Here is a 17,932-nt window from a genome sequence, read left to right on the forward strand (position 1 = left end):
TCTTCTATTTTTTTGATGGCTACATATTCTAATGAATGTACTGAAGAATGTTATTTGTTTTTTATATATTTAAATAGTCTGAGATTTTAAAAAATACCTTATTTCATCACTTTTACATTTACTTTGATAAAAACTATGTTTGGCCTTAGTTATGTCATTTTATTTAATGTTACAGTTTCTGTTTTTAGGCCTTCTTATTAAAAAATATTTTCGTTTTGTTTTGGGACTTTCCTTCTCATTTAATAACTTCTATTCAATGTATGGCAGTCATATTATTATTTCAACAACATGAAGACTTATAAAACTTATATTCTGTTCTGAGGTTTAATACTAACCAAAATCGTCATAGGAGAACCTGAGTCTGGCCACCAAATCATATATGGAAGGTGGCTATTTAAGGCACAAATATAAAATGTGAGTTGCAGAAGTCCACGTTCCAGTAAATAACAGAAACGTTCCTTCCCCAAAGTCGACCAACCCAACTTTTAATGGATCTGGGCCACTCTCTAACCAGGTCCCACCATGAGTCTCTTGTGTTAACTAAAAATCCCAAATTGATTAAAGCATGGGAAGATACTTCCTGCCTTCACAGCTATTATTTATTGTATTTTACATTATCCCTGTGATCTTTCTGGATAAGAATAGCAACGTATCCTAGAAACGCTATTTAAACAAACCTTATATATTAAAGAGTTAAAAGTTTACTTTCCATAATAATTTTAAAATAAAAATGCATATCTATGCTATGTACATCCTCATGTTAACTATTCTACACATTTTATAGTGGTAAGTATTTATACACACGGTACTGAGGCTCATGGAATACTTTTTTGATCTCCCCTAGTAGGCTGCAGGTTTCCAAAGCAGAAGTCCTGAACCTCTGAAGGCAGCATTAAGAAAAATCTTTGAAACCTCAAAGAAAAAAAAATATATTTTAAGAACCAAAATGCTTGTTTTGTTCTATTTTATTTTATTTTTTTTTGAGGGGGAGGAAGGTAGCGGGGAGAAAGGAGGTAAAAGAAGTTTGGTTTCTGCTTCAAAGAGCTTTCCCAAAGTGTGGTGATTTGTTTCCATTACACATGGATAAACACTGTTCTCCTTTCATGATGGTGTGAACTCAAAGTAACGGAACATGTCTTTTCCTGAAATCCAGTGTTGTGTTTATTTGGACATATATGTGGTGTCCCTTGTGTCTTTGTTCTCATATAAAAGGTATTAGCACTTTGGCTTCGAGAACAAATTTTCAAAAACCATAAATACAACTTGTGTTTGATTTGGGTCCTGGTTAATTACTAAGGAACCATTCAACAATAATGGTCTCAGATATTTAAATACCTTGTGAAGCTGCAATTAATAAAGGAACTGCTGACCTTAAGAATTATGCAACCAACAAGGGAAGAAAGGAGGAATTATGTCTGGATGCCAAGTTCTGAGCAAATATCAATAATCTCCTTCTCATTTTTGCAATACGTATAAATAAAGTAGAGAGAGAATAAGAATTATATGAATAATGTTAAATAAAAAGTGCATACAGAACTGAGAAAATATTCTTTTTTGTTAAATTTGCCACATCAATAAGATGCTCGTAAGGAAAATAACATGAAGCAGGAAAGTAATTACTGTTGTTATTCAGAACTTCTTGATAGTAAAAGAATGAATATCAGTCAACTTTCCTGGTTTAAACTTAATTGTCTTAAAACGTTATTTTGTAACTTGAACATCTATAATATGCTGTGAGAATTTAAAGCAGAAAGCAAAATCATACAGAAAGCCAGAAACTTCATCAATACATCTAGACAGACGTTTGCTTGTAGTTTTTGGTATCCAAAACCTTTTTTCCACACATTGCACAGATGCCTAAAACAAAAGAAAACATGTGAGCAATCAAATTATAATACCAACTAATAATACCAATCAAATATCTAATACCAACTGACAGTTTGATTAATTAAAGTCAATCCTGAAGCAAAAAAAACATAATTTAACAGTCTCAGAAAAGAGAAAAAGGAAATATACACTTTTAATGATGAACAAGTTCTATTTTGCCTTAGAAAAAAAGAGCTTTTGACTACAATAGGATTTACGAAAGGCTACTCCTTTTTCTATATTATTCAAATCGGTACCAAATGAAACAGGTTTGATATGAATAGAAAAATGGTATTAAACTTACCCTTTTTGTAGGCACAGCCCTGGCAATAATGAGAACCTGGTTGGTGCACAGAACTTTTACAAATTCTGCAAGTGGAGAACTTATTCTTTCCATATGGATCAAATCTAGAGGGGTTTTTTAAAAAAAAATAAAGTGTATAATATAATAGCAACACTCTTAAAAACCTCACTTATGCAACAAATGAGATTAATTCATGTTTTTCATTCTTTCTATCAAACTCTACAATTGATAGGCATAGCACTCTTTCAGCTGGCTACTCTCTAAAATGCCTATGCACTTCTACCTCTTCCACGTAAGCTGTATGCTTATAAAGAGTGAGCTGTCCTTAATCCCAAACCTTTTACATCAGCTTTATTTGTCACTCTATTTGTGTAATATAATTAAGAAAACTGATGAAATATCAGTGCGAAAAGAATGACCGATTCTATTAAAAACTAAGTAAATGCTTTAGGATGACTAGGTAAGTGTGAATCATTAAAACTGCCATTGATTTAGGTATGGGTAAGACAACTGTTAAAAATTGGGAAAAAATCATAAGCGGGAAGATTTGGTACTTTGCATCTGTCAGTTCATGTTGTATTTTAAAGATATTGGAAATATATATTCTAGTTATGATTTATGTGAAGGGAATGATGTAGAATTCATACACAAAAGGCTTTGTCTCAATAGGAAGTGACTGACGAATCCACGTACATATACGTGCTTTAAAATAAGCTGTAAGGTTTTTTTAATGATTGCCTAATTTAACTGACATCTTCAATTAATTTATCCAATTTCTTTGGATAAAAGGGTTCCTACTAAATAAAAATGCCGCCTTATAGTGAATGAAGTGCAAAATAACTTTAGAGGAAATACTTTCTCCAATAACTTTCTAACAATACTCATATACTGAATAGCAACAGTTTCTTCTCTTGGAGTACAGTAAAACAGCTCATTTTCAAAGGTTAATCTTTCCAAACCCAAGAGAATGTCACTTTACTCCCCGGAAGAGGACAGGCGCTATTCTTCTTTACAATAAGCTCAGTTTGTTTGGACCTGTATGTCTGAAGGTTACCTTCTTTTAAAACCATATTTTATCATTCTAAGATGTACATTTAAAATCTCTGAAGATATTAAACAATTAATTGGCAGAGATTTTTCTTTCTTAAAGTAATGATGTATCTTATAAATGATGGTATCTTAGATTCAATGCAATACAGTAGTCAGTTTCCAAAGTGAACTATTTAGAGAACCCAAAAGTAATAGCTCCTTTTTAAAAATATCAGAATAAGTTTGGGAGCATAAAGAAACTACAAGAACCTAAAATTGTACAACCTATAAAAATAACAACTTAGTCAATAATAACTGAATGGTCTTAGAAGACATCAATAAGCCAGTCAGCAATAACAATACATAGTATGACGCTGCTCGTCACTTAAAAGATGAAGTCTATTGTGCTATTTTATGTGCCAAGTACTATATATAGTAAAAGTTTTATTTTTATTTCTAATCCTTTGAATGAAGTCATGAAACAGGTATTTATTTATTCAGCAAATATATACTAAGTGCCTACTATGTGTCTATTCCTGATCTAAATACCAAAGATGAACTTGACAAAGCCTTTGCCCTCATCAAGCTGACATTCTAGTGAGAGATGACAGACACTAAGTAATGAAACAAACATACTTTTCAGAGAGTAATAGGTGTTGTAGAGAAAATTCAAACAGGATATTGTGGCAGACATGAGGCAAAGGAGGGAAGATATATTAAAGCTGATTAGGGACCCTCTCTGAGGAAGTGACATTTCCACTGAGACCAAAGTAACAAGGAGCCAGGTATGTAAGATCTGCGGGGTAAGCTCTAGAAAGAGGGAAAAGCAAGCACAAACCTCTTCCAATGGGCTTGGCATAGCTGATGCGGGAGTTGGTACAAAAGAAGTCAGAGAGGTGGGAGAGACCAGATCATGGAGGACCTTGTAAGAATATAGTTGGGGGCGTGGATTTTATTCAATGTAAAACAACAAAAACAACAACAAAACAAATGAAGAATTTTCAGCAAAAGAGTTACATGCCCTTTAAAGGACTACTCTGGTTACTATAAGACTTAACCATAGGGAACTAGAGGGGAAACAGGGAAATAGAAAGTTACTAAAGTGTCTGAGTAAGAAATAACTGTGGTTTGGAATACGGTAATAGCAGCGAGACACACAGAAGCAAATGGATTCAGGTTATATTTTGGTGGTAGAGCCATCTGCTGGGAGGTGTGGGAAGTGAAGGTGAGGAGGGAACCAGTTAGGAATTCTAGCTTTTAAGCTTACACAACTGGACTGGACAGTGGTGCAAAGACAAGAATACTGAAGGAAAGAGGTTGCCTGTTAGACATCCAATTGAATAAGTCATGTAGGCAGCTGCAGATATGTCTGGAGCTCAGAGAAGTCAGCACTGGGGAATACATATTTGGGAGTCATTAACATACAGTTTAAACTTAAAGCCATTGGACTAAAGTCACTGGAGGAGAAATTATAAATTTATAAAAGTCTAGGATTAAGGCAAGAGGCACTTGATTGAGAAGGAATAGTCAGTGAGTGTCGTGTATCAGAGCCAAAAGACTAAAGGGTCGCAAAAAAAAAAAAAAAGTTGTAGTTGAGAAGGAATAGTCAGTGAGTGTTGTGTATCAGAGCCAAAAGACTAAAGGGTTGCAAAAAAAAAAAGTTGTCAAAAAGTTAAGTGAGGTAAGAATAGAGAAGTGGCCATCAGTTTTAGAGGTCATGTATGATCTTGATAAGAGCAGTTCCAGGGGTGTGGTGGGGATGAAAGCCTGACTGGAGAGGCTGAAGGAGAGAATGGAACCTAAGGACATTGAGAAAGTATTTAAATTAGGTTTTTGAAAACTTTTGCTAAAGGGAAACAAGAAAATGGGGCAGCAGGTGGAAGAGTTCATGGGATTTTTTAGACTGAATATAATAAATCATGGTGTCAATAATTTTTTTTAAGGTGGGAGACATTTTTACTCCCATTCTCAGATGAAAAAGTAAAATTCAAGAAAGTTAATAAACTGGTTTAACTTGTGTAATCTCACAGAGCTAGACAGTGACAGAGTCTAAATTAAAATATTAACTGACTCCAGAACTTACAAAAAAAAACTCTTTCCACATTTCCCTGTTGCCTCTGATTTGCAAGATAATTAAGAACTAGAAAAAAAAAGTCATATTTCTGGTGAAATTATAAAGTAGCACTAATATCTTCACATACTGATACAGTGAGGAGGAACAGGTTGAAACCAGCAGGTTGTAACAGATAGCTTGGTTTTGTATGCTAGGAACTACCTAACTCTATGTTTTATCACAATAGAATGATGTACACCAAATTCACTTCAGTACTCGTAATATTAAAGAGTGGTAATTTTATATATCATTGCTTTATAGATGCTCTTAAACCTACCTCGCTTTTTTTGAGGTCAAAGCTTTATTTTCATTCAGCTTTCTTCCACCACTTTCTATATTGAAATATACATGTATTTCAGTGAGTTAATTCCACACATTTCACATATATACATATAACAATTAACAATTAGTTTAAAGTTCATTTTTTGATATCCTACCAATAGACTAGACTTTATCAAAATTTTCAAAAATCTTCACTTAATAGCCAGGGTCTTAAAACAGTACTTAAAACATTTATTAAGAAAAAAATAAAAATGTGGATAAAACACAATCATTTATTTCTCAGACTCAAAGTAGGACTTCAGAAATGAGTCTACATTTAATTTTTGTACTGTAAAATCTAGATGCCACTACTTTGGTGCCATAGACCTTGAATACAGTGAAAGTATTTCTTTTCCTTCCCCTTGACAACATTTTCACTGTATTTAATGATTAGGAAGGTGAAAACATTTAAATGATTTGCATAAGAATGTAAAAATCAGATGAGGAGGGAATAAAATACCAACTGTAATTAAGCTGAATCAAATCAATTACTATGATATACTCACTGAAAATTATTTTAATTATTAGGCCATCTCCTGCCTATCAAAATAGGAACTCTGAGATGTAACCGAGAAGACTAAATAGAATAAAATATTAAATTGTTGTGGGATCCAGTGTTCTTTAATGTTTAATAGATAAAATATTTTGTACACATATTTCAATTTACAAACAATGTAAAAGCTAAACCATTATTCACAGGAAGTATCTGATTCAACTTCTGTGTTCTAAAAGGAAAAATACCTGTGGTATTCCTTGCACCGTCTTTCCATGTATCTGGAGTGATAACAGTACCAAGTTTCTTTTCACCTGTTATAACGAGATAGTAAAAGTAAAGGGAATTAGTATTTATCATCTAATAAATTCACCACATTGTGCCTACAGTTAACAATGGTATCAAGTCATATTATAGTAAGAGCCTATTAATGCTGAAGTCAAGGCTAGTGAACTGAGACTTAAGATATTAACTGTGAGCAATGGATGACTGACTCTTAGTAAAATCTGTAGTATAATAGTATGGCTTATAATAAGCTTCCTCTGTACATGTATACTTTAAACAAATCAGATAAAGAAAGCTGATAAATATATTCATGGCATAAAAATTTACTGAGCATCTATAAACCATTTATACCAGGCATACCATTGTACAAAATACAGAGGGAAAAAAAAACAATGAGTTAGATAAAGTTCTAAATTTTAAGGAGCTTGCTGATTTCTCTAACAGAAGTCCTTAACTTGCATTTCACAGGTGCATCTTGGGAGATAATGTGAAATATATGAAATTACACACAAACCTTTTGTAGATCCCTTTTTTTATAGACCCTGGTAAGAGTCTACAGCTTTCAACAGATCTTCAAAGAGTTCAAAACCAAAAAAGAGTTACAAACCATACAACCAAAATATAAGCTAGAAAATAAAAAGTATAATAATTAGGATCTAAAATAAATTGAGAGCTAACATACTAGGACAAATTTCATGAAGAAAGAAATAATCTCAGTTATGGAAATCCAGGAAAGCTTTGTGGGAAAGGCAGTAGAAAGCATATGAGACAATGGGACTGTGGAGAAAGAAGAGGAAAGAGGATGAAGACAAACTAGGAAAAGGACACATTCTGAAGAATGGCATGGAGAGCTCAGGGTACATATGGCATGCAACATAGTTTGGTTTGGCCAAAGTGTGAAGAAGATAAGGGTTAGTGAGAATGAAGTTGGAAAGATAAACTGAGGTCTCATTGTGTAGGGTGGTTATGCATGCCAGGCTCCAAATATAGAAACCTAAAATTACTCTCTGTACACTGAAAATTTATTAAAGTAACTTGTCCGTGGTCATTCTTTTAAGGTCTGTGATTCAAACTCTTGGGGGTCTGTGTGTTCAAACTTTTATCTATACAAGGTATATAAACGAAATGGGTTGTTAATTTGATAGCAATCAAGATAAGAGGGCTTGAAACTTTATCACAGGAGAGCCAGATATGTCTAGCCTGAGGAAAAATACTTGGGAATATGACAGCTGTTTTTAAACATATAAACAGTTTATGAGGTCAAAAAAAAATCATAAGATATCTCCTAGAAATCTCAAGGTTTGGCATTAGAATCACTGGACGGCAACTATAGGGAGGAAAGACTTTTCTAAAAGCCAGTGAAATCTACGTAGACTGATTTGAAGGTGGTGAGAATCTCCTGCCACCGTGCCTCAATACTGTAGGTATTCGTGAAAAAAGGCTTAACTCATTGGATGAGATACTGACTTGTTAGATAAAATACGGTTAGATACGGTTGTTAGATAAAATATGGGATGCCCAATTAAATTTAAATTTCCGATTAACAACGAATACTTCTTCTGGAATGTCCCAAAGCACTTACAGTACTAAGCAGCAGCAAAAAGACCAAGTCTCAAATACTGTATGGGATATACTATACTAAAAATTATTCGTTGTTTACTTGAAATTCAAATTTAACTGGGCGTTGGTATTTTTATTTGCTTAAACCTGGCAAATGTAGACTGATTTTTAAGATCCATTCTAATCGTGAGGGTTTGTGAGTTGAGGGGTCCAGTCAAGAAGCTGTATGGGATGAGATCCGGGGTTGTGGGGAAGCAACACAAGTAAAGAGGTGCAAAGATTGAGATCATGCCAAACGCAAAACATAGGGCTACACAGCCGTTGGGGAGGGTCAGGAATGGTCAAAGGGTAGGCGGACAGGGGCTAGAACCAGAGACCTGCGGCCGAAGGTAAAACAAAGAAAGGGAATAGTTTCCGGGGAACTCCAGTGAGGTTCTCTTACCCTCCCTCTCCCGCAGATGCGGCCCCTTAACTCACATTTTTCGCACACCATCCTCCCGAGACGCTTCCCTACGCCCAGAAGCGGCGGCGCCTTGAAAACATTAATACGAAGCCAGGGAAAGATTCCCCTTCCGGGTTACAAAAATCCACTTCCGGCCCCTCCGCGTTCCGCCCCGCCTATTCTACACCTGGAAAGCCGAAAGAATAAAATGAGTGGGAAGGCGGGGCTACTTCCTTTGCCCGCCCCTCCGCTGCTGCGGTTGGCTGTGCAGCCTTGGGTGTCCGCCCCACAGGCGTGCGCCTGCGCGAGGATCTGGGCGGTGCGGAGCACCTGATGGTGGGAGGTAATAGCTTCCTCTTCCCTTCCGCGGGCGGGAGAACTAGGTAAGCTCAGCTGAATGCTCCGGCACGCGGGCCTCTCGAGGGGTGCAAGCAACCTCCGCCAGGTGCCCAAATGGCTGGGAGCCTCTGTGCTCCTGGACCCCGCGCCCGCCCGAGCGCCACCCTTCTGGCGTGACCCAGGGGCTATCCTGATGGGCCGACCCTCTGACTTTCTGTGTCTATCTCCTTTTTTCCTGGTCTTCGCGCCTGTACTTTTTGACTTTGCCTCTGCCCGGCCGAGGCCTGGGCAGAATTCCGAGCGACCCTCTGGGGCTCGGGTAAAGATCCCACAATTCCGGCGAAATCTCCGGAGCCGTTCAGAACGGCCTTCTCCCGCCACAATGTTTGCGGACCTGGCCAGGTCAAACCGCAGACGCCAGGGCGGTGCCTCTCTCCTCCCCCCACCCACCCCAGGGAACGCCCTGGTTTCTCAGGAGGGGCACTTGACCCATTCTCCTTTGTCCCTTTGTTGCCTCGTTCATTGGTTCATTCATTCATTCAGCAAACATTTCAGTTTGGGTACTGCTCACTATGTTACAGCCGAATCTGCTTATGTCAGTTGGGATTCTGAGAGTGGCCCAGAAAAAAACTTCGAAGGGATGTCGAGGCAATGTATTGCGGATCCCCTCCCTGCCTCTCAATCAGCTGATAGGACCTGTGAGAAACTTTTCCTTCTCCCTTCTTCCCATTCATTCTCTTCTCGACCCCTAGTGTGTATATATTTATATCAGAGACTAGGTTTGAAATTGCTTTAGCACTTTCGAGCTTGGACGTGTCCCGTAACCTGTTTTAGCCTGTTTTCTTTTAAGTAAAATATTTGCCTTTTAAATTCAGAGTGTGGATTAAATGAGAGCTGTTAGGATATGGCCTGGACTTGCCGTTATGCACAACATCAGTGCCCCCGTGTGTGTGTAGAAATATATATATATTCTGGAATAGTCACTACAGGTTAACATGTGGACTATTATTTTAAATTAATAGGGTCTTTATTTAACAGTCAGTTATATGTATATATAAGTTCTCTGTTAGGTCATTTATAAATAAATAAATTACATATAAAAATGTGTTTTATATACAGAGAGAAAGTAAATTTTTTTCTCTCCTTCCATTTATACTCTACTTTTAATTGGAATCTGTTACCTGTAACAAAAATTGTCATTTTGATATTTCTGGAGTACTGGGATACCTTAGTTTAGTATAATATTCTTTGAACTCTCTTGATTACGCTGGCCACCTTTTGAATATTCGAGTGTGCATTGGTGTCACTTGGCATTTGCTAGGAGATATGAACTACTGTGATGTCAGACAAGGGTCTATAATGGTAAAAATACCAACAATTTAGCCAAAGTGTATTCATGGGGTTTCTAGAATGCATAGGTTATATTTCCAACAGGGGTAGGTCATTAATCCATGCAGTTTTTTCACCTCTGATTTTGGCAAAAAAAAAAAAAAAAAAAAAAAATCGCTTAATTGGTCCTAGTACATGACCCTTTTGCAGAAACCAGTCACAAATATTTAAGAAATTAGAAAATTCGTCATTTTTCGGCTCTGAGAGCTGTCTACCATATTAGTCTACGTGTGTATTTACACATACATCTTCCTATATTCTGAAACTAATACATTATTGCCCATAGAAAATTGTCATTTGTTCATGACTTATTTGTAGATGTTGAAGCATTTAGGACAACGGAAAAAGTCATTATTGCATATGCTCTTGTTTTTCATTAGATAGCTACTCAAGAAAACACCATGAAAGATACCGATATCAAGAGACTACTGTATACCCATCTTTTATGCATATTCTCAATTATTCTAAGTATCTTCGTTCCATCCTTTTTTTTGGAGAACTTCTCAATATTGGAAACACACTTGACGTGGTTGTGCATCTGTTCTGTTTTTGTAACTGCCGTTAATCTAGTATTATATTTAGTAGTGAAACCAAATGCATCCTCTAAAAGAAGTTCATTATCATACAAGGTAAGGCTTATTTCTTGATAACTGATATTAAATATAGGTAGTGTTTCTTTTAATGGAAATATAAAGCATTAAGCAAGAACTCATTGGGTTATTTACTAGTGACTAGGGAGAACCTGATTTTTTTTTTTAAATTAGTAGCCCGTTGCTTGCTAGAAGACTGCCCACAGTGTTTGATAGATCCTTGCCATATATTAATTATTGAATTAGGAGGCTTTCAGTGGATAATATAACAAATATTTCATGTCTCATCACATAATAAGAGCCGTGTTTGTGTTTTCTTGTATTCTAGCTGACTGTTACTGGTAAATATTTTCATAAATCCTGATTAACAACATAGCTCAATACATGTCATAGAAACAGAAATGCTTTTTGACTTTAGTGCTGGTTGGGTGGGTGGAATATGGGGGGTGATACTTGCCTGGTAGCCTTTTTTACAAAGCTGTTTTGAGGGCTGTACATTTGACTGTGCCCAGGATATGTAATCTGACTTTAGGATACCCAAGTCCAAAGAACATTCAGCTGTTTCACACATGGGAATAAGTTATGTTTATAGATAAAATGGAAGCAATTGCTATCCTTTAGGCATTCTCTTGAGTCTTTAAATTATTCATTTCTTTAAATTATTCATTTCTTTTTTAGGTAACCAGGTTTTTGAAATGCTGTATCTACTTTCTTATGTCTTGTTTCTTCTTTCATGTAATTTTTGTTCTATATGGAGCACCATTAATAGAGTAAGTCTGAAATTTCTACCTTACGGCAATTATATTTTAAAACACATGTTTACTAAACAAAGGGCTATTACTGTTGGTGATTAGAGAAAAACTGGTGTGTTTGATCAATGGATTATGGAGAGATACTGACATCATTTCCCTTCCTTACCAGTGTTATTCTCTTATAAAACAGTGGAATAACTAAATTCATCAAATGTTTCTATTACCTAGCCTTCTGTTACCAAATTGCATTTGGGGAGGAGGTGGGTGAGAAATTCTACTTTACCAATAAATGTTATGTCCCTCAAAACCTTTAAGGGAACTTACTATAGTGATAACGGATAAGTTAGTTATAATTAGCATATCAGTTCCTAGTAAATGTGATTCTGAAGTACTTAAAGAGTTTGTTTTCTTGAGAAAAATCAAGATTCCTGTATTTAAGTATGTAATAAGTTAATGTTTATAGTTTAAAGGTAAAATTTAACTCAACACTTGTTCAAAACTGACCAATTTTAAATTAATGAAAATTAAATTTATGAATATTTCTTATAATGTTCATTAGAGTTTGGGAAACTTTAGCAGTGATTAATGATCGTGGTGAAATGAGTGATATTTTTTATGTGTATACACAATATAGCTATGTATACAGTTTATATATAGTTATACATAGTTATGTATATCCACATGTGTATGTATATATATATACACACTAAATTAACAGGTAATTCTGTTTTAGAGAAAGGAGCACAGAACCTTTGTAATGGTAAATGGATATTTCTATCTAACCCATTTTAGAGTAGAATGAAAGTCTAGAGCAGTGTCTTGAAGTGTGATTCTAAAACCAGCAGCATCGGCATTTTATCAAAATGCAAATTCTCAAGCCTGGGTCAGAAACTCAAGAGGTGGGGTCTCCCAATCTTTAGTTTATCCAGCTTTCTAAGTGGCTCTGGTATAAGCTGAAGTTGAACCACTGATTGTAGAGAAAGTTCCAGAGACTAGTAATGAAGAAAGTTAATTATCTAGAAATGGGGCAGTTCTTACAATGGACAGGATGAGCATAGGGTATTTAACATTTCTGAACTTTATCATTAGAGCCAGATATTTGCTAGATTTTTTTGATAGCTTGCATTTTTTGTAGTCATTTTGGTAAGACTCGTTGCTTTTCACAGTAAAGTATAAGAAAATGTTTTTATATTAAATCTACTGATGTCACAAAAATTATGTATGTGTGTATACGTGCTCCTTTAATAAATACTTTATAAAAAATTAATGTTTTTTTTTCTAGGTTGGTGTTGGAAACATTTTTATTTGCTGTTATTTTGTCTACTTTTACTACTGTACCTTGTTTGTGTTTGTTAGGGCCAAACATCAAAGCATGGCTAAGAGTTTTCAGTAGAAATGGGTAAGTCTTAATGTTATATATTGATGTTTAAAATGTTTTAAAAATTAATGTATTTTTCTATTCATGGCAGCTTGCTGATTGTTCCATGAGTGTTTCCCAGCACTGTATGGTTCTCGGAGATGCCTTAGGGCCCACTGCAATTGGGAACTGGGGATAGGGAAGGGGCGGTATGCACTTGAGGGAGACCCAAGCAGGCAAAACTATAGGCTTCTCCCTCTACTTTAGCGAAATCAGCTCTGCATTTTTTTCTGTATAGCAGAATTCCACTTAGCCTTTGGTTCGTAAAAAGGTTTCTGCTACCAAAGGAAAGCTTTGAAAACCACTCCTCAGGGATAATTGTCACCTCGATAAAATTGCTACAGATAAAATTGCTTCCATACATCTTATAATGTAGAATTGGGGTCTACAATCTAAAAATGTTTGGTGTAACAGCTGTAATTTCTCATTTAGCTTCTTTTGTGATATGACATCTGAGTGCAAGTTTTACAGAGGTTTATTTCCTCAGCAGCCACATATATTGTCAGCATAGCTAAAAGAAAATTTTAGCTTCTTGAGAGGCCTTGAAATTGAGAGGCCTTGTATCAGAAATAGCTGAGTTGTAACTAGTAAAACTAGAAGGTTATTGGTGCCCATGATTTTGTCCTGTTTATCACTTAGCAGCAAAAGCTCTTAAACTCTTACTCTGTGTTTCATGTTGTGCAAGCTCTATGTGGGTTCTGAAGTGTTAGCCATGATTTTCTCCCTGAGGAGCTTGTATGTTCAAGGAACAAGAATGAAATGGACAAACTATGAAGCTAAAATTGTGTAAATCAGAGAATAAGTACTGTAGAACTCAGAGAGGTAGGAGATCACGAAGAATGAGCTGCAGGAGGAGGATCTATGAAAGATTTGGATCTGGACTATGAGATTTGATGAGAGTAAAGGGAAAGGGAGCGACACCCAATCTAGGGGAATGAATGAATCCATAGAAACTGAAATGAACATAATATTGGTGTGGGATTTGGAAAGGAACAGCCCAAGTAGAGCAGAGGGTGCATGCTGGGTAGCTAGGCTCCATAAAATTACTGACTTTTTCCTTTTAAAATGAATACTGTTTGTTCCCCTTCAGAACCATCTTCTAGTATTCATAAAGTCTCTAAAAAACAAAAATGTGATCATCGAAAACTTTTTCCCACATTGTTACCATAGTATCCCAAATGGTATTAATTTCTTTTAGCATTTTAGTTTCGAATTTTTGAGTAGTGAAAACCAGTTGAAACTTTATTGATTTGGATTAGTGATTATCCAGCTTTGAATTCTATTTCTTATAATGGTGTATTTGGTGGTTGACATTGTCATCTGATTCCACAGTTAGTCCTGCTATAATATGGCATATGCATTCCTAAAAATCCCTGCACTATGCAAAATTGGACAATAAAAAACACAGCACAGAGTTTATGGGAAAGATGGGATTGAGATATAACACTCAGAAACCTCATCAGTAACACATTAGGAACTTAATAAAAATGATAGAACAGTTTTACATGTGTAAACAGTTAAGAAATACATAAATATAATAAATATGATACTTTTCCTTGGGAAAAGCCTTAAATTCGTTTTTAAAAGTTCATGGGGGAAGGTTGCTTCTTGCAGGTTATAATGAAGTAGTAAAGGAGAGTTGTTAGAAATCTGAAAGTTAAGAGCAGATGTGGAGGTTGTGGCTCATACGTGAGAGAAATTGAGGTAGGTACGAGATGAGTTTTTTAAACAGTATTGTAATATAATTCAAATACCATATACTTATTTATTTAAAGTGTACAATTCAATGATTTTTAGTGTATTCACAGAGATGTGCAACAATCCAGTCAATTTTAGAACATACTCATCTCAAAAGGAAACTTCATACCCTTTAGCTATCACTTCCTGTCCCCTCTCTCCTAGCACTAAGCAACCCTGATCTACTTATTGTCTCTATAGATTTACCCATTCTGAACTTTTCGTTAAAATGGAATAATATATTATCTTCTGCAGTTGGCTTCTTTCACTTAGCATAGTGTTTTCAAAGTTCATCTATGTTGTAGCATGTATCTGTACTTCATTCACTTTATGGCTGAATAACTCCTTTGTGTGGATATATACTACATTTTGTTTATCAATTGATAGACATCTGGGTTGTTTCCACTGTTGTGATTATGACTAAGCCACTATAAACATTAATGTACAGGTTTTTGTATGGACATATGTTTTTATTTCTCTTGAATATATGCCTAGAAGTGTAATTGCTAGGTCATATGTTAACTTCATATTTAATCATTTGAGGAAGTGTAAAACCGTTTTCCAAAGTGGCTGCACCATTTACATTTCTACAGCGGTGTATGAGGGCTCCAGTCCTCTTACATTCTCGCCAACAGTTGTTTATCTGACTTTCTGATTATCACCATCCTAGTGGGTATGAAATGTTATCTCATTGTAGTTTCTGTTTGCATTTCCCTACTGTCTAATGATGTCAAGTATCTTTTCATGTGCCTATTGGCCATTGTATATTTTTCTTGGGGAAATCTTTTCAGATCCTTTGCTCTTTTTTAATTGGGTTATTTGTCTTCTGAGGCTTGCAGAATAAATCTGTTGTCATCTTGTTTTAGACCTATCACCACTTCTCAGAAGGATTTATAACAAAAGTAAAACCAAAAATTATAGGAAGGGGAATACCATTTTCTAGCTAGCAGATTGACAAAGATCCATAAGTTTGATAATACACAGTGTTAAGGATTTGGGAGGGGATGTAAGCACCAATGGGACTATAAATTGGTTTAAACTCTATGAAGGGCAATTTGGTAATATCTATAAAAATTACAAATACCCATCTTTGACACAGCAATTTCACTTCTAGGATTTTATTGTAGATATATTTGCACACCTACAAAATGTTGAATATATATGATTACTCATTGCAGTTTTGAAAGTAACCTAAATGTCCTTTATTAAGGGATGAATTAAATTAAATTCAGTCCACATCATGGAATACTACCAACTATAAAGAAATGTAACCAACTATTTACTGATATGGTGTTAAGTAGAAAAAAGCAAGGTAAAAACATGTATAGGATACTACCATTTACGCAAAAAGTTACCGTAAGAGGTATACCTGTATATCTTTGGAAGGATACACAAGAAACTGATAAAACATAGGTTGTTCTCGGGGGAGGAGATCTGAAAAATTAGAAGACAAGGTAAGGAGACTTTCCACTGACTACCCTTTGGTATCTTTTGAAATTTAAACCATATTACTGTATTACCTATTCGAAATGAAAATTTTAATGAGTTAGATTTGCCAATACTTGTTACTTTTGGGTTATTGAAAGTGAGGCATGTATCAGGAAGCTGTTAGATTTCTCTGATGCCACCTAAGCTTCAGTAGACTGCAAAAATAGCCTTTTAAATTTTCTAACATATAACCAGATAACATCTCAGCTGGAGAATTATGGTTTAAAATAATCAATTTGTAATACAAAACATTTTCTTTAACATAACACGGGGTATGGCATGAAATAGTAATATACAAAAATACTTTAGTAACTTTTAAAGTATTGTCAGTATGTTATAGCATTTAATTCTCACAACAGTCTGGTGAGATACTCCTATTTTTACCATTTGCTGGATGAAGATACTGGAAAGCTTAAGAGTAAGTGATTTGCCCAAGCTCTGTAGCCAGTAAGAGGTAGAGTTGGGACTTGAAGCCAGATCATCTGATGGTATAGAAGTTTTTAGAGAAGACTCCACTAACTGAGGGTTAAAAAACAAGTACCTGCCCTGCCTTTACTATTTAGTGGCCGGTGATCTTAGACAAGCTGTTTAACTTCACAGATCCTCATATGTGATATGGTTAGAATAATACTAATCTGTGCTTTGCAGGATTATTGTCAGAACTGGGTGAAATGGTGAGTAAAGTCAAATAGTAAGTGCTCAAGAAATGTTTGTCAAATGGATTAACAAATGTCAGAGAGCATTTTTATATTTCATACTTCTAACGTGTCTTAGTACCTCTTCCTGGTTCAGGTAACAGATTAAAGAGTGCAGGGCATAGGCAACCACAGAGGAGAAACAGTTTTTTCAGTTTATTTAATGTAAAATTAGTTTTAACTTTTTCATGAGAGGGAAAGTCTTCATGTCTCACCATACATTAGTGATAGTTCAGTTTCTTCCCTAGCACTTTTATCATACTTAAAAGAATTTAGTATAAAAAGCTTGTTACTATTTGAATGAGTTAGGAAGTAATTAATTTTATAGATTATTTGTGTGATGTGAGCGTTGGCCTTCTAAAATTTCACTGTTATGCAAAAATATTTTAAAAATTCAAAGCTCTGGTGATTCTGCAGTGCAAATGTGAAATACTCACAAAAAACAATTACCTCTGTGTTATTTTGAAAGTCGTCCCATTATACAGTTAACATTATTTATATTGAGTCACAACTTTAATTTCAAAGAATTCTATTTAAGGAGGTTATTCAAAACATACTTTCTTTTTATCCTGTTTTATTGTATAAAGCATGGTAGAGTTTTTGTTTTGTTTGTGTAAAGCTGGCCCTTTTAGTATTGTCAAAATATGATAATTCACATGTTCGGTATAATCAGATAATTTAGATGAGCAGGCCAGTTTTAAGCTGGGTTGACATCTTAGTATTGAATCAAATAAATGTTTTATACTATTTTTAAGTGAAGTAGTATTACATCCTAATTTTAATGTATTTGCATATTTAAATTGAGTCAGTGATAGTCACGAAGACTGGGAAACACAAAAGCTTCAATCGTGAGAACTGTATAGGAATTGCATCTCAGGAGTAAAAACCCTTGAGATATCAAGATCAATACATAATTAAATGACACTTTTAACAAGACTTTTCCTTAAAGTAAATGTAAAATTATTCTATTTTTTTAAAAGAATGTTATTTTATAGGAAATTAAAGATCGAAAAGTCATTGGTTTCTTAAAAAATTCTGCCAACTTCTTTTTGGTACGGTTATTACTGAATGAATATACTCAATTTGTACTAGTTTAGTTTAATTTGTTACCT

At 35.1% G+C, this 17,932-nt stretch overlaps 2 protein-coding genes across 5 annotated transcripts in view; one reads left to right on the plus strand and one right to left on the minus strand.

Annotated features, from left to right (window-relative positions):
• Positions 1-947: 947 nt before the first annotated feature.
• CRIPT (CXXC repeat containing interactor of PDZ3 domain) lies at positions 948-8,596 on the minus strand. Its single transcript, XM_006909623.3, has 5 exons — positions 8,449-8,596; positions 6,375-6,440; positions 5,590-5,644; positions 2,171-2,274; positions 948-1,857 (listed from the first exon to the last, which is right to left on the minus strand). Exons 1-5 carry the CDS (start codon positions 8,462-8,464, stop codon positions 1,793-1,795), a joined length of 306 nt encoding a protein of 101 aa, XP_006909685.1. The 5' UTR covers positions 8,465-8,596; the 3' UTR covers positions 948-1,792.
• A 49-nt stretch (positions 8,597-8,645) lies between these two features.
• PIGF (phosphatidylinositol glycan anchor biosynthesis class F) overlaps positions 8,646-17,932 on the plus strand; it is a 28,666-nt gene continuing 19,379 nt past the window's right edge. The window contains exons 1-5 of one of the 4 annotated variants that reach the window (XM_025045219.1): positions 8,706-8,796; positions 9,334-9,450; positions 10,522-10,770; positions 11,410-11,501; positions 12,766-12,882. In XM_025045219.1, coding sequence (XP_024900987.1) covers positions 9,346-9,450; positions 10,522-10,770; positions 11,410-11,501; positions 12,766-12,882 — 563 coding nt within the window. In that variant the 5' untranslated portion in view covers positions 8,706-8,796; positions 9,334-9,345. Of the gene's footprint in view, positions 8,797-9,333; positions 9,451-10,521; positions 10,771-11,409; positions 11,502-12,765; positions 12,883-17,932 lie in introns of all 4 variants that reach the window. The other 3 variants (XM_025045218.1, XM_025045220.1, XM_006909625.2) reach the window with 3 other exon arrangements.

Source organism: Pteropus alecto, unplaced genomic scaffold (genome assembly GCF_000325575.1).
Source record: "Pteropus alecto unplaced genomic scaffold, ASM32557v1 scaffold131, whole genome shotgun sequence".
Classification (NCBI taxonomy): Eukaryota; Metazoa; Chordata; class Mammalia; order Chiroptera; family Pteropodidae; genus Pteropus; species Pteropus alecto.

What these genes read in the sequence shown, in the direction of transcription:
- CRIPT (XM_006909623.3), bottom strand. An exon ending in CGGTGCAAGGAATACCACAG is followed by an intron (nt 5,645 to 6,374) that starts GTATTTTTCCTT and finishes ATTTCAATATAG; the next exon opens with AAAGTGGTGGAAGAAAGCTG. An exon ending in GGGCTGTGCCTACAAAAAGG is followed by an intron (nt 1,858 to 2,170) that starts GTAAGTTTAATA and finishes CTTTTGTTTTAG; the next exon opens with GCATCTGTGCAATGTGTGGA.